The 24,864-nt window shown below is 45.5% G+C and overlaps 7 protein-coding genes across 7 annotated transcripts; 3 read left to right on the forward strand and 4 right to left on the reverse strand.

The window, feature by feature from the left end:
• Positions 1-2,464: 2,464 nt before the first annotated feature.
• F5Y00DRAFT_262771 (uncharacterized protein) lies at positions 2,465-3,142 on the reverse strand (the record flags this gene model as incomplete). The annotated part of the gene is made up of 1 exon (XM_048011436.1): positions 2,465-3,142. One exon carries the CDS (start codon positions 3,140-3,142, stop codon positions 2,465-2,467), a length of 678 nt encoding a protein of 225 aa, XP_047864068.1.
• A 1,344-nt stretch (positions 3,143-4,486) lies between these two features.
• On the reverse strand, positions 4,487-6,377 carry F5Y00DRAFT_262772 (signal peptide peptidase-domain-containing protein; the record flags this gene model as incomplete). Its single annotated transcript, XM_048011437.1, has 2 exons — positions 4,487-5,369; positions 5,431-6,377. 2 exons carry the CDS (start codon positions 6,375-6,377, stop codon positions 4,487-4,489), a joined length of 1,830 nt encoding a protein of 609 aa, XP_047864069.1.
• A 669-nt stretch (positions 6,378-7,046) lies between these two features.
• Positions 7,047-7,951, forward strand: F5Y00DRAFT_92945 (peptidyl-prolyl cis-trans isomerase-like 1). Its single transcript, XM_048014345.1, has 2 exons — positions 7,047-7,175; positions 7,234-7,951. The coding sequence occupies exons 1-2, from the start codon at positions 7,143-7,145 to the stop codon at positions 7,687-7,689; spliced, it is 489 nt and encodes a 162-aa protein (XP_047864070.1). The 5' UTR covers positions 7,047-7,142; the 3' UTR covers positions 7,690-7,951.
• On the reverse strand, positions 7,840-9,875 carry F5Y00DRAFT_92960 (uncharacterized protein). The gene is made up of 2 exons (XM_048014346.1): positions 9,480-9,875; positions 7,840-9,368 (listed from the first exon to the last, which is right to left on the reverse strand). The coding sequence occupies exons 1-2, from the start codon at positions 9,549-9,551 to the stop codon at positions 8,214-8,216; spliced, it is 1,227 nt and encodes a 408-aa protein (XP_047864071.1). The 5' UTR covers positions 9,552-9,875; the 3' UTR covers positions 7,840-8,213.
• A 582-nt stretch (positions 9,876-10,457) lies between these two features.
• On the forward strand, positions 10,458-12,301 carry F5Y00DRAFT_239181 (acyl-CoA N-acyltransferase). Its single transcript, XM_048008046.1, has one exon. The coding sequence runs from the start codon at positions 10,709-10,711 to the stop codon at positions 11,885-11,887; it is 1,179 nt and encodes a 392-aa protein (XP_047864072.1). The 5' UTR covers positions 10,458-10,708; the 3' UTR covers positions 11,888-12,301.
• Positions 12,302-12,579: 278 nt separating this feature from the next.
• On the reverse strand, positions 12,580-14,262 carry F5Y00DRAFT_253519 (putative glucokinase; the record flags this gene model as incomplete). Its single annotated transcript, XM_048010059.1, has 3 exons — positions 12,580-13,986; positions 14,036-14,115; positions 14,166-14,262. 3 exons carry the CDS (start codon positions 14,260-14,262, stop codon positions 12,580-12,582), a joined length of 1,584 nt encoding a protein of 527 aa, XP_047864073.1.
• A 2,898-nt stretch (positions 14,263-17,160) lies between these two features.
• Positions 17,161-19,259, forward strand: F5Y00DRAFT_262777 (uncharacterized protein; the record flags this gene model as incomplete). Its single annotated transcript, XM_048011438.1, has 3 exons — positions 17,161-17,852; positions 17,933-18,075; positions 18,175-19,259. 3 exons carry the CDS (start codon positions 17,161-17,163, stop codon positions 19,257-19,259), a joined length of 1,920 nt encoding a protein of 639 aa, XP_047864074.1.
• Between the last annotated feature and the right edge of the window lie 5,605 nt (positions 19,260-24,864).

The raw sequence follows: 24,864 nt of genomic DNA on the forward strand, positions 1-24,864 counted from the left end.
ATCTGACCTCGCACGACTATAGGTGGTATCCCCAATTGCTATAGTTCCCAATTTGTTGTGATTCCAATTGCTATATCCTGTAACTCCTTAACTCCTTAACTCCTGTTGATGTAATCCCCAACTGCTGTATCACGTATTATGTATACGTTGCAACAGCGACCAACCCCGAACCCAATACACCCCTTATGCTTCATTCCCTCCTGGGCTACCTAGGGTTTCTCCAGGATATTTGGGTGATATACCTAGTAGGCGGCGATAACTTTGGACTTATAGTCGAGCGTGTTTGAGCAAGTGAGTATCTTCGAGCAGTTGAGCAGTTCGAGATTGCAGACAAATTGCTTAGGAATTGATTGTCAATATTGCCAATAAGTCTGGGAATGGTAATGAGAGAAAAGTGATCTGGGTGATATACCTAGTAGGCGGCGATAACTTTGGACTTGTAGTCGAGCGTGCCATAACATCCATGCTGATAACAATATGTAACCCATGATTGTAATATAATACAATTCTAGTCCCTTAATGCACCCGTTATGCTTCATACTGTCGGGTGTAGCTTAGGATCTTCCCGAATGGCCTTGTTCTTGTCTTATGGCGACGATGATGGTAGTGTTGTCTTCCGTATATGATTATGATTGCGAGGAGGCTATTGAAATGCTAAAATATATTAGATTAAAGATATAGAGCATTTGTATTAAGCACAGGTACATACCTTAACTGGTCCACGAGTCACATCGCTCGCTGGATGCCTGTTTATATTCCGTTTGTGGAACTGGTCTTGTATTGCGAGTGCGTTGCTAAAAAGTGCGTTGCTAAAGAGTGCGTTGCTAAAGAGTGTGTTGTTGAAGAGTGCGTTGCTAAATCTAAGAGGATTATGGCACTTTGCTTCTTTATATAATTGGCTTTGGAGGGCCTCGTTCCTTCCTTAGATGCCTCGATCGTGACTGCCTCAATAGCTATTTCAGTGACTTATGACTATAGCAGCTGCTTACAATTATAACCTAATTAGGTGACGTGGATCCCCAATAAACACCGTTTTTACCTTCCGTGAAGTTAATTATTACTCGACGTACCTTGTTCAGGTGCAACGCGAGGTAATAAAACTTCAGCCTATTTGGACATATGAGTACCTATATTGTTAAATAGAGCTCGTTTTGCGTGACATCTATACTATTCGCACCTTTTATAGACGTTATACGATAAAATGGCAAAGGAAAATGTTGCCAACTACGAGGTGATTCTAAAGATCTAATTGGTTGGAAAAGTTATGGCGATACTAATGAAATATAGGAGAGTAGATACAATTCTAGTCCCTTAATGTATGGATCCCTAGCAACTAATGACTAAAGCACTTATTGTAAAGAGTGATGCTAATTACAGATTACCATGACAGTCCTTCCATACAGATTACCCCATAGAACAAATGTATACCACCTGCCACCAAAAATATTAGTAAAATAACATCGCCCCATTCTGCCCCGTAACTTTCTTAGAACACCCAGTATGCCAGGCGCTACAGCTGTATTATATAAGGGCTGCTAGGTCCCTAATTTAAGGCCTTTATTTAAGGCTATTCAAGGCTTTTTACGTAATATAAGGCTTTAAATGTTTTTACCTACCTAAGATTTGTTACTTAGTAATATCTTTCTTATAACGTGTTGCATTTATATAATTTTGGTACTATTAAATACGTTTCATCATAAGGATTATAATGATATAAGTAACCATTATAAAATACGGTGTATTGGTTAAGAAATGTAGTATACGTGTTGCTATTTACAGATTAGTCGGCTTTATATACAGATTATATGCCACTATTTACAGATTACTTTTCTTATTTACAAATTACTTTTATAATAACTTAATGAAATACGGTTGCATTTTAAAAAAAAAGATATAGATCGATTAAATTTAATTAAGCGATTCCATACATATAAAAGAAAATTTTAATATTTATTAAAATTTAACTTTCTATAAAATTAATGAGGCAGAAAGTGGCTATGTTATTTTACTGGTATTTTTGGTGGCAGGTGGTATACACTTATTCTGTAGGGTAATCTGTATAGAAGAAATATTTTGTAATCTATAATTAATATCACTCATTGTAAATAAGGTAGTTACTACCTACAATACGCATATATAAACAATAGTTAAATCCCAATCCTATAATCCTAATTAATAACCAATACAATAATGATATCACCACCATTCTAGGAAATCACAAATACACCCCTTATGCTTGCTGTCCCCCCGAGCTACCTTGGGCTTCTCCATCCAAATCCCAATCACCCTATGGTTCTCCTCCCGAACCACCTTGGGCTCCTCCATCCAAATCCCAATCACCCTATGGTTCTCCTCCCGAGCCACCTTGGGCTCCTCCATCCAAATCCCAATCAGGGAGCTCGTCCTCCCAATCGTCCCAGATCTAAATAATCGTTGATCATATTCAACTATTGGTAAACTCCCCCTATGGTTCTCCTCCCGAGCCACCTTGGGCTCCTCCATCCAAATCCCAATCAGGGAGCTCGTCCTCAAAATCGTCCCAAATCTCCGAATATGAGGGCAGGGGCTCCCCATCATCATCTTCGTCGGTCTCACGATGGTTCGCCATCTCCGTTTTCGCAGCCATCTGAGCGACGAACACTAAGGAAGCATTATACATGCCGCCGTAAAACCAGGCTGTCCTATCGAGATATTCGTTATTTAGGTCCCCGACCATAGATTGCATGTATTGGTCGATCATATGATGAACATCCTCGGGATGTAGTGGCTTTGAGTCGTCCACGGAGGGTCTCCCCTCGGCAGAAGTAGACGAAGTGTTAGAAATAGGCGGAGTGTTAGAAGTAGGCGGAGTGTTAGAAGTAGGCGGAGTGCTAGAAATAGGCGGAGTGCTAGAAGTCGGCGGAGTGCTAGAAATAGGCGGAGTGCTAGAAGTAGGCGGAGTGCTAGCTAAACGGCGTCGCTTGGGGGGTGGGCTCATTTGGTCATTCCGACGTCTTCGAAGCGCCGGCTCCGGTGTGGTAAAGGTCTCGCTATGCCTACGCTTGATCCCAACCGGCCCCAGTGGAGTTGTCTGAGTCCCCTTGCTGGTTGTCGTTGAGGTTTGGGGGCCGGTTGAGGTCTTGCCCTTTCCCTTGGGTGCCATTGCGGTAGGTTGAATAAAGGGGTAATATATTTCAATAGGCGAAATATATGATCAGATAGAATAGTCGAATTAATTGGCTAGCTAATTGTCAATATTTGCTTGCCAGTGGATTTGGGAATAGTAATGAAAGAAAAGTGATCTGGGTGATGTGTCTAATAGGCGGTGATAACTTTGGACTTACAGTTGAGCGTGTTTGAGTAAGTGAGTATCTTCGAGTAGCTGAGTAGTTCGAGATTGTAGATAAATTGCTTAGGAATTGGGGAAAGGTGGGAAGAATAAGAAGGATGGGAAATTTCCACAGATGGATGGAAAGGGTCCCTTTAACCAGAATATATTGCTCGGGCAGCTCCCATAAGCTCAGACTTAGGATTCTATACTTTGGAGCGAAAAAGTATGGCATCTACTAGTTATCCAGATATCGTATGGCCAAGTCAAAGCACTGGAGGGCAGAAAGGGTCTAAGAACCTTCCTACCGATACGAATTGTGCTAGGTTGGAAGATCCATACGCCACAAGTTGAGTACTAGTTAACTATCATATTAGCTGAGACTCTTGTTTGAGTCTGTGCCAGAAAGTTTTGCTAAAGATCATGCCATACGGACACCCGTGAGCTCGCGCTACTGTTTAGACTATCCAATGCCGCTCATCGGGGGGGAATCTCGGGCTCACAGACAGAGTACGTAAAGTCAATCTCTCAACGCCACTTATGTTGAGTTTACTATAGCGCTGTAGGATGAAGTATTCGAACTCGTCTCTAGCATAAATAACTACCTAGCTACCTCAAATTTATATTAAACTAGCTTCGAAACGTTTTGATACCAAACTAACTTGGGTAAATTTTGAAAACAGTATGTTTATAGTCGATATTATACACCAATTCCTCGCATTAGGCCTACGATAAACCGTTGAATCCCGTGCTTCATATTAACTTCCACCCAAAATATGAAGTAAAATAAATACCTCAGCAGTTACTATATACGGGCCTTTTACCTAACTCTGTTTTACGAAAATAAGACTATTCGGGCCTTTGGAATTGGTTTTCGACTAAAATGCCAAACCTACACCCATACATACAGACCATACTTCCAATTAGTTCTCTTATTATCTTACGCGTACATGAATGTTTGCTTATTGAGTTATTCTCCTATTCGGGCCTTTGGGAAAATTTGATATACTAGCCCCTTATAAACTTTGGCAATCCATTCAAGTAATACTGATACGACGTGATTAGCCAAAAGCTATTTGGGAAACGCCAATTTAGTCATTTTGGTGCTAGGCCTTTACAAATGTAGCTATGTAGCATCATTGCCTATGACAACGTCCATATCAAATGTAATCTGTACCTCTATGAATCGCTAGTTTCGCTGGGTGCTGGAACCTCAATCGAGAAAAGGAAAACAGGATAACCCTTACTCTTCTTGGCCTCGAGTTTATGTCCCCTCCCAGCCTCAAGCTCGCCTTTGTCCCCAACCCCTTTGTTGGGGGGAGTGTTCTGCTTGGTCGACTTCACATCAGGGGAAGCATCATCGTTAGCCCTGTTATCCCCTCCATCTTTTGGTTTGTCGCCCCTCTTGCTATCGTCATTCTTCTTATCCTTGGGCTCGTTTTTGCTTTGAACTACGCTAATGACATTCCCCTCCCCATTAACTTCCACTATTGTATCTGCGGTATCTAGACTACCGTCTTCTGTATATCCCCACATCTCGTGAAGTTCTCCTCTGAATAGGCCCGTAGTCCAAGCGGCGAAAACAACGCCAGGGACAAGGTATAGCAATGCTGGCTGTGCGTGGCGGTAGACTAACAGCATAACCAAAGTTACTACCATAGCGAGCAAGTATCCGAGTAAAGCCGAGTAGAAATACGGTTTAGGGAATGCTGAAGCTTTTAATGCGGGCGTGGCATCTGCTGATAATTTGCCAAGTTTTGTACTCCAGAACCAATCTCCCCATTGCCCTTGTGGGTTCACGTAATCCGGCTTGACCACCATGCGTTGTTTCTCCGTACTGGTGGTGAGTTGGCCCGAGGATTCAACCTTACTTTTCAACTCCACGGCAACAAACTTTCGTTGCCGGTAGTAGTACATATAGAGGTCAAAGCGCAGACACAGCCCTACGAAGATCCCAGGAAGTACAATGTCACCCAGTCCGAGCATGCTAGCTTTAGCGGGCCCTCCGAAGACAAGTTTGATGGGAACGTCAAGCTTTGTAGCGACCGTTACCATGTAAGGGCTGTATTTGCATGTGAGCGGAGTGAATTATGATAAGTAAAGATATAGCACAAGAGACTTACGTATAAAAAACCATGTAAATGTCGTAAAAGAAGAGCCCGAAAAGGACAGCAGTTCCAGTGGCGAACGTGGTCGGAGACATCAAGATGATGCCGGTGTAACAAAAGGAATAGCCCATGAGGTTGGATAGGAAGGTTGACTGCGTCATATAGTATACTATGTTCGCTTGAATGGCAAGGACAATACCAAGAATATCATTAAACTTGATTTCAAATTTCTGATTCGTGATGGCATGGATTGAGAAACGAATAGTCCATTCTTCCGTAAGTAGATGACGGATCTCCCAAAGTAAACTGTTCGTCGCATCGGAAACACCCAACTCAGACCACCAATATGGAAGAGGACTTTTCTTCTTGTCGTCCCATACCTGTTCAGCAGAGTCCTCATCAACAGACCACTGGCCCCTTTTCGAGGAGTCAATATGGTACAGCTTGCCGTTCTTTGCAAGCCACACGGTAGGAAATATAAACCCAGTAATGTAATTCAGTGAGTCAGCAAGGAGCTTCCCCATGGCGACTAGGGACATGATCGAGAAGTATGCTCTTAATATCTTATTGAGGATCTCCGGATCGTCGAGCCACTTGATCAAGTAATAGAGTCCTGTGAGGACCGTCCCAGCCATGATAGGGAGCAGAATGGCATCAGAAGGTAGAAGGCCTTGGACGAGCTCGTCTTCCTTGTCTTGATCTTTCCGACCTCCTTTCTTACCCTTCTTGGCAGGATTTGCAGACGGAGGGCGACGAAGGGAGGCTTGAGACCCAATGTAAATACAAGCCATTGCCGTAAAGATTATGCGGCCCTCGAGAAGGAAAAAATCCTTATTATCCCAGAGGATTCCTGGTAGGCTGGCGAGTTTCTCCGTGAGAGTTTGACTGGCTGCTAAAGACTCTGTCACGTTTGCGGCCGAGATCTCGCTCGGCGCGAGAAGAGTCGAATTGTCACTAGCCATGTTGAATTGGGTATAGAGACCAAATAGAGGCTAAGTAATATGAGCTGGAGTCGTGATCTGAAAGTTCGTGTTCAATGACACCGAGAACGAAGGAGAGGCTGTTGTATGAATTTTGTTTATGCAGCATAAAACGAAGCCTGAATCCTCAGACTAGCTCTGCTCTTTTAAACTTGGCGCAGGTATCCTAACAAAGGTCAAGTGAGATATCAAATGCTTTATGCATCAATGGTTTCTCGGAAGCCTTTAGCAGCTGGTGAATGAGAGTATGGGAGAAGCCGTGAAAACGTATGTAGCATCTACATAGGAGTCTTCACCTAAAGAACTGCGCAGATCTTGGGTGCATTGGCTTAGGTACCACACATAATTTGTGTCTTGAAGGAAAATGGAGGAAACTCCCAAGCATGAGAATATATTTATGCTTGAGACATAAATAAAATAAAATAAAATATCTTGTAGCTCATAAAAAGGTGTTGTTCGTAAAAGACGCGAAGATAAGGTAGCAGGTCGTTCGAAATCTACGTACCTGGATGACCTAAAATGTGGCTTGTTCGCAAGGCAATTGCGACTACACATCAGAATCTGCCACTGCCTTCCGTATTAAGAAATACCGATAACTGCATGACTCAGAAAGCGGCCAATTGAATACTCGAGGTGCAGCCCCTCCAAAGCTCCAAATTAGAATCTCGATCTTTTGGAGCTTCAAAATAGCTTCAATTGACGTGACGCTGAAGCTTGTGATCTCATATACCAGGTATCTAGCCCAAGATGACTACCAACGTCGCCCTCGAGACCTCCATGGTACGTATACCTCTACACACACATCTGCACTCTTCTCCCACTAACATCCTCTCCCCAGGGCACCATAACCCTCGAGCTCTACACGACCCACGCGCCCCGCACATGCGCCAACTTCCGCACCCTCGCCCAGCGCGGCTACTACGACGGCTGCGTCTTCCACCGCGTGATCCCCAACTTCATGGCCCAGACGGGCGACCCCACCGGCACCGGCCGCGGCGGCGCCTCCATCTACGGCGACAAGTTCGAGGACGAGATCGCCCCCGACCTGCGCCACACCGGCGCCGGCGTCCTGAGCATGGCCAACGCCGGCAAGGACACCAACGGCTCCCAGTTCTTCCTGACCCTCGCCCCCACCCCCTGGCTCGACGGCAAGCACACCATCTTCGGCCGCGTGAAGGCCGGCCTGGCCGTCTTGAAGCGCTTGGGTATGGTCAAGACGGGTGCCGATGATAGGCCTGTCGAGGAAGTAAAGATTATTAGGGCGAGGGTGCTTGATGATGAGGAAGTCGTCTAGTAACTAAACTTATAGTCATATTCGTTGCATCTATCGCGAGGATAATATATTGTGGTCACGGGCATGTATGATATGCATAAATTGGCGTTTAGGAGTTTGAAAAAGGCTTCACGGGTTAGACGCAGAGATCAGAGATCAGAGATACCAAATCACATAACATTCGTGGTATATATGTACGAGTCAACTGTAAGCCCTCGCACTAGCCGCCAGACGGCTCGTATTACATATGTGCAAAAGAAGCCTTCTAAAGATACAGTTTGATGATGAAGATGATGATAATGCACGCCAGATGTCCCTATCTGGATCAGATGCAGCACATTGCCTAACCCCAGCCCCTATGCTCGCTGACGATATAGCCCCGGAACCCCTTGAATGCAGTGCTGCGGCCAGTGTATAAGAAAGTTGCGAAGGTGCCGGGCGGAGGCAAATTCCCGGAATTCTCGTTGTATAATTGATGTCTATGGTGTTTCATGATGGAGGGTATCGTGGTTTGTCTAATATCCCATCGAGAAATCATTCCTCGACTATACAACAGGTGGAGATGATAATGTTCCTGAGCTTTCAGACTCGCGGTCATCATCTCCTCCACCGCTGGGAGCCGAAGTCTTACCATTGCTCTTTGACATAGGCGATGATATTATTGGTTTCGACACTCCTAACTTCAGCTTCTTCGCCGGACTAGGCACCTTCGTCATCTTCTTCTTCGGGGCAACCTCTACGGTGGATCCTTCCGCATCATCATCGTCCACCTTCTGTTCTACACTCAGTGAGGAGCTTGTTTTAACTTTTTCTTTCTTGTTGCTAGAAGCGTTCTTCTGCTTGAGGATCAGTTTCTTGTTGGCCGCATTTGCGGGCGTAGGCTTCAATTTCTTCTTCTTGTGCGAGTCATTGTCTGTGTCGTCGTCATCTTCTATCTCGTCACTGTCTCTCTTCTTATGGGGACTGCCGGCCCTGGAGCTTGGGTGAGGAGTACCCTTTTGACTAGATGGCGGAGTGCCATCGGCATTTCCGTTCGTGTTGTTGCCATTGCTGATCTTCTGCGCGGCCGCACGGCTAGCATTACGCCCGCTATTTCCAATACATGAACCCATATGGTTATTTAAGCGGGTGACCAGGATGCAGCGCTTGCATTTGCTGCAGGTTGCCGACGGGAATGAGAGCATATTTGGGGGCCGCGAGGCAGCACCTCCGCCTGTTCCTCCTTCTGGAACTGGCGTCTGTGAGTCTGAGTTTTGCTCTAGCTTCTTCTCCATGTCCTTCTTTTTCTTCCCCCTCCCTGGGCCTTGTGCAACCCATGTTTGACCGTAGATGTCGTAGCCGGGCTTGTCGATGTACGGGTGTTTCTTGCAGTATATTATACTCGGGTCAGGTTTCCTTGCTCCTTTGCCATCTGTAGGATATAATAATCTTGGGAGGTGGCATCTTGGGCAGACAATGTCCTTAGTGGTAGCCAGCGGGTTCCCTTTCAATAATACCTTCCCTTCGTCGTAAACAGCCGCGTCTGTTTCGACCTTGACGTCTGGCCGAGCGTCTGGGGCGGAGGAATCTGAGGTATCGGCGGCTAGCTTCTCGACGCGAATAGCAGCGGTTGAGGCGCGGGCGATCTTCTCCTCTCGATGCGTCTGCAGTAATAAATCGTGCACGATGTTGTAGAGTAGATCGTCAAGAATAGCATGCGCCTATAATACGACGTGGTCAGCTGCATTTGTATAGCTTGGGTTGTAATAATAGGTAGTTATGTTGGGAGATGTGATGTTATAAAAAATGTACGAAGTAAACTGTCAACTCACAAGCTGGTCCATTCTCCCGGCACCTTCTGGAGCTTTAATAACTCCAGCCTTGCCGGTATTGAATGAGGCCATGGCGAACACTCAGCGCGGCCGTGTGCCGACGTCGAAATATATCAAATGTATTGACGACTTGGCTAGAAATGAAGGAGATCCCAAAGGCTGACAAATTACGCGAAACCAGACTCCAGAGGAGGGATAAATGGAAATGCTGGCGTTTGGATCGGAAATATTAAAAGTAGGGGAAAAGTTCAAGTAGATGGTATCCACCTCTAAATACCAGAATACAACCCCCTAAAGTTTTGGAGGTTTTGGCGTTTGTTTTAATTCAGCATTCAGCAGGTCAGGGAGCGACCTCAATTGCGATTGCTGTCTGTCGGTGTTAAAACACCGGTGATGCTGCTTATGTAGTAGATAGGTAGGTAGGTACCTAAACTTTATTTTTGAGGAATCCTCTTTTTCTTTTTTCTTTATCGTTGATCCCTTTCAGGCGCAGACGGGGAGAAGGATCCAGGTAAACGTCCCTTCCAAATAGTTAATACTATATATGTACCTAACCGGAGGCTGACTTTTCGACCCGCAAGCCTGACAATGTAGTACAGAACTAGCCGTGATAACGAATCAACTAACTGGAATCCCCATGCATTAGTGAGGCAGAACTTAGAAGGGTCCCGGATCTTTTAAGGTGCGCTACGTAATACCATGCAGTACCTGAATTTGTACATTGAGTACCTCAACGTATAATACCTATTAAGGTTGGTGGGTAGGAACTCTAATAAATTGGGTTCAAAATAAAACAAACGAGTGTTTTTAGATTTAGAATGCTATGACAGTTATGACAGGATCACAAACTCTTTCTTTTCCTCCTCGTAAGCCATGTAAAACACCTGTAAATCAAAGAAACAGTAGCGTCAACTTACAGCAGTATCTAAAATAACTAAGTGTAAGCTGTCCCCAGTGGAGAGCTAGTTATCGATAATCGCCAAGCCATTGTTTTTTTTTCTCTCTCTTTTTGTTAGGTAATCCCTAGGTTACTAATGTACCTAGGTACCTAGGTAGGTATGTATGTACATGCGCCGCGCGAGCCCGAGGTCCCGTAAGGCACTTAACGCGGTCTCGCCTATGTAAGCCGCAATTCAAGTATTTTCATGTTTATGGTCTCGTGCCATGGCAACAAATTCTTTCTCTCTCAGCTGACAACGGTAGTATCGGATATTTAACTTGGAACAAACATGTCTCTTCCCTCCACTAACGCCAATGGGCAATCTTCAATCCGGAATTTCTTCCAGCCCAAGACGCCATCATACGTTCAGCCCCCCGCCATCTCCCGGGCACAGGCAGCACCTCCTGCTCCTCCACCGCCGCCGTCGGTAGCCGCCGTCCCCTTTCCAACAGCTGAACAGAATGGCCCGAGATCACCGCTGTCGCCAGTCCCCACGACTGCACCACTAACAAAGCCGCCATCCCTTCACCCTCAAGCGACTATCTCACCAATTCTACCCGAACACGTCCCTGCTCTACGACGCATAACCTCTCTCCTCCTACCCGTCAACTATCCCGATTCCTTTTACGCGCGTCTCTCCGACCCGCTCTCTTCCGGCGCATTCAGCCGCGTGGTTCTCTGGTCTGACCCGTCTGACTCCAATGGCACTCCCAAAGTTATCGGGGGTCTAGTCTGCCGGCCCGAGCCATCCCCGTTTACGTCCTCGTCCTCGAGGAAATCCCCGTCGCAACCCACGACTCCTTCCTCCCAGCCAAACGCGCTGTACATCCAATCTCTAGTCCTGCTTTCACCGTATCGGCAGCAGGGGCTCGCTGCGGCGCTACTAGACGATGTAGTGCGAGCCGCGGTCGCGAGCCCCTTCGCCTGTGATGAGGTGTACGCGCACGTGTGGACTGATAATGAGGATGGTTTGCGCTGGTACCTGGCGCGCGGCTTTACCAAGCACGGCCAGGTGAACGGTTACTACTTCAAGCTGCGACCCGACAGTGCCTGGATCGTGAGGCGCAGCATTGGCCCCGTTACCTCGGCCCTGGGGTTGAACGGTGCAGCGACATCGAGTAGTACGGGAGTGGTAACGACGATTCCGCCGAGTACCACAGCCGCAGCAGCCAATCTTCTAAGCCAGCAGGCTCCGACGCCGCCGGTTCTCGCAGCTACTTCGGGGACGGGTACGCTCTCAGCACCGCCGAGGAGCAACGGGCCCTCGCCGAACCGCAGCCCTGGTGCCGGAGGATTGTCATTCCAGAACGCGCGGCCGGAGACGGAGTGGAACGACTTGCCAGCAGACATGCACGCCTCGCGAGCTACGGCCAGCGGCTCAGCTAGTAACGCAAGTTCGCGGAGTAGCTCTACAGCTCCACGGAAGAAGAAGGACCGCGCGTACCCAGCTGCTGCCTTCGGCAAGTAGGTAGATATCTACCTGTCCTCACGGCCCGACCTTTAACAGATAATCCGGGGTCCCACGGGGTTTATCAAGGGACACGAAAGATCTCACTATCAATAAGAGAGGAAACGAGTAACGAGTTTGACGGTTATATATACCTACCTATATATATATATTTAGTGCAAGTTTGCCGTCTACGTACGCAAGACTGCAATAGATAAGCATGGAAAGGTATGAAAAGGCAAGGCAAAGGAGCCGGTAATTTATGCATAGTACATTTGTGGTATTGGTGAAAATATTGTTCATGTTGCGCGGCAGAGTTGAGCCGAATTGAGTCGCGGTGGTTTTGTATAGCCCGTCGTACTGTATAGAGAAGAAAATAATAAGAATCCAGGCCTCGAGGCCGTCTATACATGTTCATAACCCCTTAAAAATCGATGGTGTTATTCAGTAAAATACGTGATGGACTTATTTGTTATTGAGTCTCATATTACAGGCCCAGGCGCAGATAATACATCAATAGGGGGGTATCACGCAAGGAACCTGTCTCTTGTATGGCTAAAATTCATCCGAATACTTCATAAGGCTATATTGCCTTGTTTAAGCATATCCTAGCAATTATCAACACAGCATATAACTTTCATAATATTTATTGCATTAGGTCATGATTGTAGGTATATAAACACCCATTTTTTTCGTATTAGAAGTCGTGTTCGTCATGTTATCGTTGTCGGCTCTCCAACCTCCGGGATCGCGCTTATGGCCTTCTCAACTACACTATTTTTGATGTAATTCAAGTAATCCACAACGCCCTTCTTTTCCATATTCGCAGCAACAAGCGCGATCAAAGCTGCGCCGACACCGCTGCCGTCCTTGGCGATTCCGATGCGGATCCGCTTTGCTCCCTCCGGACCAATACCTTCAATTACAGCGAGCGCCTCGTAGATCATGTCCCGGAAGAAGGGGTAATGCTCAACGAGACTGCCGTCAACGCCGATGTCGATCGGCTCATCCGGCTTATTAAGCTCACCACTCTGTAGGACGATCGCACCAATAGCGACGGCAGAGAGCCGCGCCGCCCGACGTCCAACAGCATATGCTACCTCTTTGAATGTCAAAGCGTCTTCGAGCGAGGCAGCGTATATTTGCAATTCCTTTTCGAGTTCCTGACGAATGGATGAACAATCCGGCGTGTTATCAGCTGCGGCAATAGACATTATCGAGCTGTCGAGGCCCCATTGTTTGAACACTCCGGACTCGGGGCCTATCGTGGTGGTGGATTTCCAATCGTTGTGGCTGGAGTTCTCATCACGGAACAACGAGATCTCGGGTCTCTTGAGCATATCGACAATTACCAGACGGACGATCTCGCCCAAGAACATGCCAGATACCCGCTTCTCAAACATCTGGATGCCCGGATTCACGCTCTGCTTGTCCAATTCTATGTCGTACGAAGTATTCGGCAATATGTTCAACTGGTTATCGAAGGAGCCCCACTCAGTATTTATGACCATCAGACCCGTTGACTTGTCGTAATCGCCCGGGACGGGCTTTTTAATATTGGAAAGTTTCTCCACGTAAGCACCATTGGTTCCCGTTCCGAAGATGGCGCCGAGCAGAGTAGGTGTTTTGCCCGGAGAAGTGTAAGAGCGAGCCATAAGCGTACCAACAGTATCATTCACCAGAGCAGCCACTTTGACAGGGAGGCGAAGCCTATCAATCTCCTGCTGGAGCAAAGCACATACGTCTTTGCCAACAGCATCCGGGATGTCAAAACCCTTGGTCCACCTCATAAGAGTTCCCTTGTTAATTCCATACTGCTGGACTGGGAAGCTGAAAGTGAAGCCAAGTCGAAATATCTGCTCGTCCCGGTAACCTTCTGGGGTGCTTACTGTCTGCCGCCGGCGCACGTGAGCTTCGAAATGGTCTTCATGGTGAGTTCTGAGAAATAGCTCGATCTGCTTAGCTAAGAATGAGAATAGGTCGCTAGCTTGCTTTGCGACCATTAATTCTTTCGGGATTGCTACTTTGCTGTATGTCAGGTTGAAGGTGGTGTCGCCGTTCAAATGAATAGAACAGACTCGGAAATTTGTGCCTCCTAGATCGACAGCTAGGTATAGCCCCTTTCCTATGTAAGCGAATGGATAGCAACACTGAGGATACCGGACATACCTTTTCAGTGCCATTGGGAACGCCAGTGACGTATGTAGGTATTTGGCTCAAACTCGTGCCGTCTTGCTTTAAGCCCTCGTCTACGACTATATTAGCTAAATTCTCAAATATGATTAATACACAGTCGTACCCATTTGCCGGAGGAACTCTTTGACGCCTTTGTTCACATCTTCGTCTGTGTAGTTAAACTGCGCGGTGATGCGCTTCGTCTCTTGTGCGAGCGCCATTGTGCGTGCGCGAGATACGGGAGGGACAGTAGGAAATGGTTGAGGAGACTCGCACACGGGTTCTTGGACTGCAACGGCAAGAGGAGACGAGAGAATACGAGCGAAAGGGGGTGATGTGAGGATACGCGAGTATTGAAATTTGGCGTTCGTGAGGAAAAGTTGCGCGGCCTATAAGTCGGAGGGGCAATTAGCAAAGAGAACCCCAATTGCGTCTAAATGCTTCGATGCGGGGCCGAGTCTCATATGATATGTATAATATGTTGTAAGGATGAAGGTAGTACGACGTAGTGTGTACTAGGTTAAGTAATAGGGGCCGTTGGCACCACATAGGTAACCTGTAGGCTTTTATCTATTTACCTCACTACTATGTATACCAAGCCGTGGGTCTATGGAAAAAATCCCACTTACCAGCACAAGGATAAGAACGAACAGTGAGAATATGCGGATGGATGTAACAGAATGCCGGATCTCCGCCTTATCGTCTTTCTGTCGGGCCTTCTTGTCCTTTATATAGTTATCGTTTGTGTTATCGTCAGTGTTATCGTCATGCGATGCAGCAACGCAGATTGACGAGGGATCATCTTCAGCTCTGGCGCTGAAGCGCCAGGCTTTAATGTACTTAGACAATATGAAAGCCACGGCGAGTTTCGCGGGGCTTTAGTGGGGTTAAACGTGATAGTCTGGAGACTCGGCGGAGAATCGTCATCAAGGCACAAGGGCGACCCCGTTCCCCGGGCTGCAGATGTCGCGCGATCAGGTACTGTCCAATGTACTGTCCAATACCCCTACGAAAACGACCGGCTCGCGGTGACTGGGTTTATCGGGCAAATAATAACGCAGACAAGCTTGGATTTATTGGTAACCGGGCCGTATATGAGCACCACCTGCAGATTCGGCTAGGGTCGTTTGCAACGGATGCGATGATATCATGGAGATCCACCCCTGCAGGAAACCAAACCAAGTCTAGATCCAATGCCTCGCTTCGTTTGGTACTGTTTTTTAGCCTAGCAGCATCAATTTGATTTTGTCCCCGTGGCCAGAGAAAAAAAGCCGGGGTTGATACTGGCACCACAATTGAGTTGTACTCCTCCCAGCTTGCCTCGCAAGTTGATCACTTTCTCTCAGCAACACGAGCAACGATCGGAATACCTAAAGTACTAAGTTAGTTAATTTCCAGTCCAAGACTATCGGTCAAGACTATCGGTGGACACCGTGGCGTGATGCGAAATCACGAGCAACAAGTGGATGGCTAAGCTTGGGGTTCACTCGTTGCGACTGAACACTGCATCCTACAGAAATTCCAAGGATTCAGGTGAGCTTATGAGATAGGGCAAAGGATGAATTCAGCCAATTGAGAATTGAGCCACAGCAGCGGGCCAATTATAAGCGAATCAGAGAAGCTTCAAAAGTAAGTTGTCAGAAAAACAGTAACAAGAATGACCAGAGGTGAAGCTATGTACGATATCTATCTGAATAGGTCTAGAGAGGAAGATGTGATGTGTAGGTTAGTAGGTAATGAGGAGAATTTAAGATTGCGGTGAAGCCGAGGACCTATGTACAATGCATAGGTACCTGAGGTAAGTGTGCCCCTCAGTTTCACGATACCTGAAGTGGGCAGCTCCTTCCCAACAATAACCCATTTACATATGTAATTATGCAGTTAACGAGGCATTCCAGAAGAAAGATGAATAATAGGAAACCCCTTTTATGTCTATTGGAAGATATTTAAGTAATCGCCTAATAGGCTTAGGAGCTTTATATAAGTGTAGGTATATAAGAATATAGATGTATGCTATAGAGTTGGTTGAGGTAAGCTAAAGTCTAAGAACGATAATAGTATCTTAGCCCACAGTAATTTATTAGTGACATCTATAGAATTGCTATGTCCTCAAGTGCCAGCGAGACATGGTGGAGTAAATCTACCTAGTATGTCCAATCAAAATTAAATTAATGGTGAACTATTTGAACAAATCAGACTACTTTGATTTTAAGAGATACTCCACCGTGTCTCGCTGGCACTTAAGGACATATTTGCACAATGATATTTGATAGCTACTGATTATAGATATGCACCGCTTGCTAAAAATGCATAATAATGCTAATAGTTCTTAGAATGTTTCTAAACTAGTTGCTGGAATGTTAGTTCTATTTGTATAGGTAGTGCCCAAGAAGTCTAGTCGGAAACCCGGCAACAGGCAACAATTAGTTACACGATATATAACACAACAAAACACTTCAACTTCCACGTACGACCATAGGATCTGGAAAATTCGGGATCCCGTCCGCTCTCCCCTGGACAAGCTAGATACCGCCGGATTAGTAGTTGGGTCGGTGACGACCAGCGAATACCTGGTGTTGTACGTTTTGCATTTTTGCCTACCTACCTAGTACTTATTCTGTCTAACAAGTCCTATTACCCCTTTTTATCTCTTCTCAAGAATTTCTACGGCGACGTTATACCTATATTCCTTAGTCTACTTGACGTGGTATTACAGGTATCACCGGTGCTATTTTTGAAATAGTAATTATAGCCCCTTCTCTTTTTATATTTAGCTCGAGGCATCATGCTAGGTAACCATTACGGGCTCAGCTAGGTACACCAGTGCAGTCAGCTAGGTAATCAACCTCTCGTGTGACGGTATCGTTCCTTATATCAACCAATATAAACTTGGTGCAACTTGAGAAACTTGGAAACACGCCACACTGAAACGATGACTTGGGAGTACTTGTGTGATCTTTGCTACCTACTATTTCCCACCCGGGTTTTATTCGAGCATGAATATTAGTATCTGCCTAGGTAACGTTTGAGCTTTATTATAATAGCTTAAACGGCTTTATCTAAAGTCAGATCAGTAAGTGTCACGTAAAATATCTTCTCCCCCATTACCAGAAGTAAAAATGTCCTCAGACGATACTACAAGGAACAACAGATACCAGTCTCTACCTACTCTTAGTTTCGACGACAGTCCTCGAAGTTCGTTACAGCACGGTCCTTGGGTAGCGGATCCAACCCCTATACATCTAAATCATGCCGTCGCCGAATCAGGCCCCGAGCCTGAGCGAGTTGCGCTTACCGCGCCTAGCCTTGATATCCCGTATATCCCTAACGCGTACCCACCAGACGTAACTACCGCGACAACAAGTAATGCTTCATCAAATTTATCCACAGATACGAACGGATCTATCAGTACAAGTCTCTCTAAAGTAGATAAGAGGAAACGGTTTAGACTGAGGGATTGGCTCTGGGAGTTTGGCGCCGCGGTCTTGAGTATAGGCTGTACCACGGCGGTCGTGGCGGTCCTATACGCTTTTCAAGGGAAAGAGCTTTCAAGCTGGAATTTCATCTTTCGAATCAGTCTGAATTCTTTTGTGTCCATACTCTCCGGCCTCTCCAGGGCTTCTCTCCTCGTCTCCGTCGCGTCGTGCATCAGTCAGCTAAAGTGGATTTATTTCACCAAGTCTGCCGCGAGCTTATACCGTATGGAGATCTTCGATCTTGCGAGCAGAGGGCCCTGGGGCGCTTTGGTGTTGCTGTGGCATATGAATATCAAGGCTAAGCTCGCAGCGGCAGCTTCTCTAATAACGATCCTGTATGTATGCCGCTTACTTGTTATCCTAAGTTATGACAGGTATGTATTAGGAGGAAACTCGCTAACCTTCCTATGATCAGTTCATTCGGTATAGACCCTTTTAGCCAACAGATGCTCTCCTACCCGAGTAGGTCAATTCGCATCCCCGATGTAGCCTCATTTGGTCGCGCGGAAATGTATAGCTCCGGCGCTTGGACGGGCGTTACTGGTACCTGGATACCAGGTAAGTCTGATTCTCGAACATTAACAAACGAGTCCGTTGATAAGCACGGCTTTTTTTTATTTTTTATTTTTTAAAACCGCTAACTAATAGAGCTTCCAGAGCGTAATATGGACCTTAAGATGCAGGGAGCTATTCTAAATGGACTATATACCATCAACGCCCCGCTACACTTTCGATGTCCTACTGGGACTTGTGTATGGCCGGAATTTACTACTTTAGCTGTTACGAGCCACTGCAAAAATGCTACATCTGGGACTAAAATTACTTGTAAGGATGGACTTCCGAGCGCTGGCCGGTCCTGTGACTATATGACACCTAATGGCTTTATTATCCAAACATCGAGTCATGAGAGTTCTGGCGGTGGCTATCAACCGAGTTTTAATTCAACTGCACGAGAAACTTCTTCTGTTGACGAATGTTATTCAGATGGTTTGCACGGTAGTACCATCGTCACTTTTGCAACCGCTAATCTACTCGAACGTACGATGGACAACCCGGAAATAACGGAGTGTTATATCGAATGGTCTGCCCGAATATATAGAAACCTCTCGGTGGAGAACGGTACTATGTCCTTGGGAGTACTCGATGAACTTGCACTCGATTATGTCGAGTCTATCGCCGGTAATCAAAATGTAGGATGTCTCTTAAAATTCTCTATCGCATCTGACGCGGGAAACCCACAGCGGAACAACATCTTCACCATAAATCCAACCGATTATAATCGCATTGGAGCCTATCTCGCAGGGATTTTCTCGTCCTATGATGAGCAGGACTTTGGTAGGGCGTTGATGAATTCTCCTAGTATCGAAGAGACTGTACGCAATATCACGGAGAGCATGACATACGCGATTGGGGACAGCCACAACGCCACTCAGATCGCCGGCGACGCCATCACATTTGAACAATTCATAAGCGTAAGCTGGCCATGGGTCATACTACCGTTAGTAGAAGTTCTGATGGGACTGATACTGCTAGTTCTTACTTTACATATCACTAAAAGAGGAGATATGGCGTCTTGGAAATCATCTAGCCTCGTCCCTTTCCTGATCCAGAATAAAGGCTGGGAGCATGAAGACCTATCGGACTTATCAATTAAGGGAATTGAGAGTATTTCACAACGCATGAGAGGATCCCTACAATATAATATGGGGGCTGCAATGTTTATTAGGGTTGATGAAAGATGAAGTTAATGTATTTCGAGAGCCTTTTAACTTGTTCTTCGTTAAAAGGTTAAAAGAAGTTCCCTACAGAACAAAGTAGAACTCGTCCATGTTTGAAGTTGTTCTTGTAGCTATATTGGCCAATCCTATTATAACATGTGCTATTAAAGCAAGGGGTCCCGCTCGGTTTTCAAGGTTAACCCTTGTTACTTCGAATTGAAATAAAGGGAGTTCCCAAGTAACCACAAAAACGAGTCGTGATAAGGCGAACTCATAAAGAAATACTCAGGTTTGAACTAACCTATGATTTTAAGCAATGAACTACTTACTATGAATATACTATCATCGGGTTATGCCGTCCGAAAGTACCAGCTTTGAGAATCGCAAGATACGTAGGCGTACTTCAGCCTCTCAGGGGGTAATAAATCCCTAGATCCTACATGGAAATCCGCCTAAAGGCGTTAATTCTAGCTGACAAGCCTTGCTCCTGCTAAGCGTAACCCTAGGACTCGGGGGATGTTTCAGGTAACGACACCCTTTATAACCTACATATGTATGTAGGAGATAAGTTTCGTGCGTCCCCCATATACCTAAAGTCTTAACCTCAATACACCTAATCTTATATACCTAGATCTCAACTACCTCCTAGCTATCACTAAAGCCAAACGCCTCCTATTGTGTCACTACCCGACGTCGATTGGATACTTGCATCCCGATGGCCTGCATGGAAATCCAACACAATGTATCTTGATAGGCTACCTATGGTTTCATTATACCCCTCTTGTATCCCTTCCGTCGACATTTAGAGCATGGGGAAGTCGAAGTGTAAAAACCTACGACGCGGGTTCACACGTAAGTGAATTCGATAAGGATTGCCATAATGTTCGATTAAAGGGCTGTGGAAATTAATATCTTGGTTTGGTTGTTCACACGCATTTGGTCTTCCTGCGAGTTTGTGCCTCAGCTTCTAGGCTCTCCTTTTCCCTCGGCGACCCTAACCTTCATGCAGAAATAGCCGCAATATCGACAGCTTCTAATCTAGCCCCTATTTCTATAACACTACTCCTAAGACACTCGCATGGGAAGAACGGCGATGAATATAGGAGAACACAGCAATGTGCACCTTACAATTGGCTAGGTGCATTCCTCTATTTTCCCAGTACAAAGTCTCTTTCAGGGAACACCCCCACGCTGGACTAACTTGATAGCGAACTGATGCCTCAGCGGAAAGGCACAATGGTGCTGTCTATCAGCTGAGAAGAGTCATGATTGACATCAAATCGAGCCTCATGGGGAACGAGAGAGCCACACCATCACACACAACTGCGAGCCTTAGGGATTACCCCGGCAACCTTTTATAATAATAGAAGAAGACATCATAAGATCTTCTAGGCGAGTCACAGGCCGCGTCGCAGTTGTGTGGTTAGTGCGGCTCAACCATGGTGTGATGCGGCTGAATAGGCTCCCTATATGCCGAGGTAGCCAAAATAGCGTTGTCTATAAAGGCTCGTCTTTCCCGTTCAACTGGCTGTCTACTTGGGATGAACTGAATTTAGGTTACTATCATCTATCTATTTAATACTTCCACGAAATGCCCCTATTCCATTGCTTCCTCCAACAAGAGTCTCAACAATCTTCAGGGTGTACTTAGTTAGGTATTACCCGAAGAAACAATAACTAACTATCGTTTCGTTCAGCATTATACGCATTCCAGATATAAATTCAAATTCGAGTAACTACCAACCTAGACATCTCGACGAATAGATCGCGTTATCGATTCATTTACGATGTTTCCAATTCATACTGCGCATAACAGCGGTTCTTGGAGATGCGATCATAATAACCATATTACCTCCTTGGCGGTTGTCAATTGATAGTTTTGGCGACAATTTTATTGTTGTTTTACCTAGCTTAGGCTCGGTGAGTATATGATGATGATGACTATGGGATGCCTATACTCACCGAACTTAACGTCGCATGCCAAGCATAGGCTAATTATCATCCAGGTCGATACCTATTCACCGAAATATTTCATCGGGCGCATCGTATTCACTTCGACGGGCGATTAACTCCGCCTCGAGCTAAACCGGTTTGTCCAAACTAGAGTTGTTCTCCCTTTTTTTACAGTTGATAGAGGAAAATACATTTATTACTAAATGCTGACTGCTATGTGTTACCTTAGGTTAGGTACCAATAGATTTACAGCCCCAAAAACGGCACTACATGGAAACATTCTAGATGCCAACAAATCTGCCTAAGGTACCACCTAATTCGAATTACACAATTTAAATCCACGACTGTAAAATGGAAATTTTGGACGTTAAATGTTATTGTATACAAGGACAGTATGACGAATCTACATGGTTTAATATTCGGATACCGCCGAATCCAGTCTCCAAACAAGGGCGCAGCTCATATCAGGGCACTTAGTCTACTATGTCCTGGTGGCTCAGTCTAGTCATTCGACGGGTAAACAACCACTATTGAGTAACTTGAGATCAGTTTTTCCAACGAAGATTATACCCAGGGCTCAGGAGGGAAAAATTGAAGATGAGTCTGAATAAATCAAACTTGCTCGAGCCCCGACTGCATAGCCCTACCCGTTACTCACGTGAGATCATAGGTTTCATATCGTAAACGCTGTTCGAACATCCAGGTACCCGTTATTATAGTTGCTTCTCTCTGGCTACCTCACCGCAGATTGATTTTATCATGACGTTGAATTATACTTCCCCCTGACCGACGCCCGCGCCTAAGAACGTCTTCGCCTCACTCTGACAGTGATACCGAGCTGCCAACCTTGCTATAGGTCCAGATACGCTCAGAAAGCTCACCGTGACTTATAGTGTAATATATTTTATATCGGAGAATTAGTATAACGATGCTTGCCCTGTGGCCCTTTCGCTACGAATGGCTGAGTTTGTACGCCCAGGACCCGCTTGGATAGCAGCGCAAAGCAAAGCAAAGCAATAGACATACCAAGGGGTGAAGCTGTTTCCAAGGCGAGCTATCCGCTACTTTCACCGAGGATAGGAGCCACAAAGTTAGTAAGTTTCTACAATCTTTGGAATAATAGGTGTTGTCCTAGAAGATATAGCAACCCCCAATGGTATCTTCGAGTTAATACGATGCGTCTGTTTACACACTATGGCTGAGCACAAATCTAGCACTTCGTGCTATAACAAATTCTACATTGCACGTGTACCAAAAAAATATAAAATGGCCTTAGATTCCTGCGTAGGAAGCATATCTCAGGCATCATCAATACACTACACTCCAGACTCAATATTTTACATAAGTCTCTCGCCATCTCACAATTCTCGACGACTTCTCTCGATATCTCTATATCATCCATCATGGCTACCCCAAGCGCTGAAACCTGGTACTGCTGCTCATGCGGCTTTGGACCGATGAAAATCGCTACGACGCCTTCGTGCGTCAACTGCCACCATCACCCTCAATGTAGCAACTGTTCGCTTGAATAAACTTTCAAGACCAGATTTATTCTTGACGGCGAGGCAATAGATCCTAGGATCTCATGAAATCCCAACGACGACGACAACGACAATGATCAGTACCTACTCTTTACGCATCCTTCGACAAGACATTCATACATGCACGATACGAGTCATTGCTCGACATATTTCAATTCATTTATTCTTTCGGCTATTCGGTTTTCGACTTTCGACATAGACTTAGACATAGATTTCATATTTGGCCCAAGCCTAGACTAGAGATTGGGTACCTACGCGAATATACCCCGGACGGTGTACACGGTTGGGTCTGGCATCAATTATTGTGCTTTTTATTTCCTTGGATTATTTTCCTTGGGTATTGATTGGGAAAAGGGCATACACGGGATGAAAAGCAAATCGGAAGGATAGAAAAAGGGGGGAAGACCAAAACCAACAAAAAAAAAGACTTTGTTTCGGAGCAATGGTTTCTACTGGCATTCTTCGTTCGTCTATTTGTCTATACCCCCTGATCACCCTCTCGCATAGATCGGCTATTGTGCTTAGGATTTTGGCATAGAATTAGAAATGGTTTCTTATTTTTAGATGTTGTATTAGATATCTTATAGAATAGTTGTTTCCAATTGCTGCTGTCTTGACCCGCGCTTGTCCTTTGCACCGCCATAGGCATTTCTTGTGCGAACTTTGAAGTAATTACAAACAAACAATGTCCTGTAATTTGGGACCATAGAAAATAGGCTGCCTCTGACCATATATTTACATTTTGCCACTCAATTGCCCGCCGCATTAATCCCGTTGTAGGTACTACCTTTCATTCTACGCTTGTTGACTCACAATTAGAAGTGTCGAGTGACCAAACATCGGCGAATATTTGGCATTGGGGATTGGTTAGGTGATTTCACTAGGCGTAATAAGTTATGAGACTTGAATACAGATATATCGGAGAGTAATTACCAGTAATATCATAGCATTGCTGACCCCTCTAATTGCTATCACCAATGAGACGCACACAATTCCTACCGGCTCTATAGCTGGATATGAAACGAGGTCGTTATGGTGGCGGTGGCGAAGCTGTTTAAACATCTTACATCGTAATTTTCAATACCGGCACCGATTTCGCACCTGCGATGCTGGTGTTAATGTCCTGTGTCGTATGTTTCAATGTGCGAACGGGTAGGGGAAATGACTTGATATGTTTGCCTTATTACTTACCGATGGCCTATCAACAATGTCAATAGCAATAATTGGTCCATTTACGGTTCATGTGCTAAATACGACGTATATTGCAATCTATAAGTTGCACAAACGTTGATTTAATAAACACCTTCGGCCAGTGATAGGTCATCTACGATCTGCCGTATCTAGATATAGCCCACTTGTGGGTGTACCTATTGCACAAGGGATAGGCTCGAAAGTATTGTAGAACCCATCTCAGGACCTTAATACCCAGCCCGGCCACGTGGAAAAAATGCTGCTATGCACACACCATCTTCTCGGTAGGGCTAGGCAAAGCTGTAATTGGTTGCATATAATCCCGTGAGATCTCTTGTATGTGCGGGTAGCATATATCAGTAAGCATGTGTTCTGGCCGGCCTCCGAAGTAACATAACTAAACGTCGGTGAATGGACGAGGCTCACTATGACCGGTAAAAGTTGAATTAGAGACCAATGAATTTTCCCGTAGCGCTTTTCAAGCCCCCAAGGCTTACAATTTGGGTTAGGTATTGGGCATCAATAGTTCAGCATCGCCACTTTTGTCCTTTATTTGTCGAGAAGAGCTGTATACAGTCATCCCGTTGCTGTATATGTTAGAGGGCATCATTGCCGGTATCTGCGTCATACTTGAGTGATATATGTCTAGGCTGGATTGCCTTGGTAATGTTGCTCTTAGGAAGGCGGAGTTCTGTATCAGCATGCCCTTCGCTCAACTCTGTTTGGAAATACCGAAAAGCTCTAGGGACCTGCTGAGACGTTCTAGACCGCGCTATATTCTTCCATATTGTCCTTTCAATTTCCTGTTTTTCTCGTCCAAACGACGCCCCGTTGATACACAATACAGAACCTCCAAGCCCACTAATTCTGGGAGCTGAAAATGGCGTTTGATTTGTTGCTCGGCGCTCTTAACAAACGGTGGCTTTATTAAATTAATCCGATAG

The sequence above is a fragment of the Daldinia vernicosa genome (genome assembly GCF_022497035.1).
Source record: "Daldinia vernicosa strain CBS 139.73 unplaced genomic scaffold F5Y00scaffold_28, whole genome shotgun sequence".
NCBI classification, from domain to species: domain Eukaryota; kingdom Fungi; phylum Ascomycota; class Sordariomycetes; order Xylariales; family Hypoxylaceae; genus Daldinia; species Daldinia vernicosa.

Excerpts from the sequence above, each read along its gene's own strand:
- F5Y00DRAFT_239181 (XM_048008046.1), top strand. The coding sequence starts at position 10,709 with ATGTCTCTTCCCTCCACTAACGCCAATGGGCAATCTTCAATCCGGAAT.
- F5Y00DRAFT_92945 (XM_048014345.1), top strand. The coding sequence starts at position 7,143 with ATGACTACCAACGTCGCCCTCGAGACCTCCATG. Across the intron at positions 7,176-7,233 it reads TCGCCCTCGAGACCTCCATG|GGCACCATAACCCTCGAGCT; the intron begins GTACGTATACCT and ends TCCTCTCCCCAG.
- F5Y00DRAFT_92960 (XM_048014346.1), bottom strand. The coding sequence starts at position 9,551 with ATGGCCTCATTCAATACCGGCAAGGCTGGAGTTATTAAAGCTCCAGAA. Across the intron at positions 9,369-9,479 it reads CCGGGAGAATGGACCAGCTT|GCGCATGCTATTCTTGACGA; the intron begins GTGAGTTGACAG and ends GTCGTATTATAG.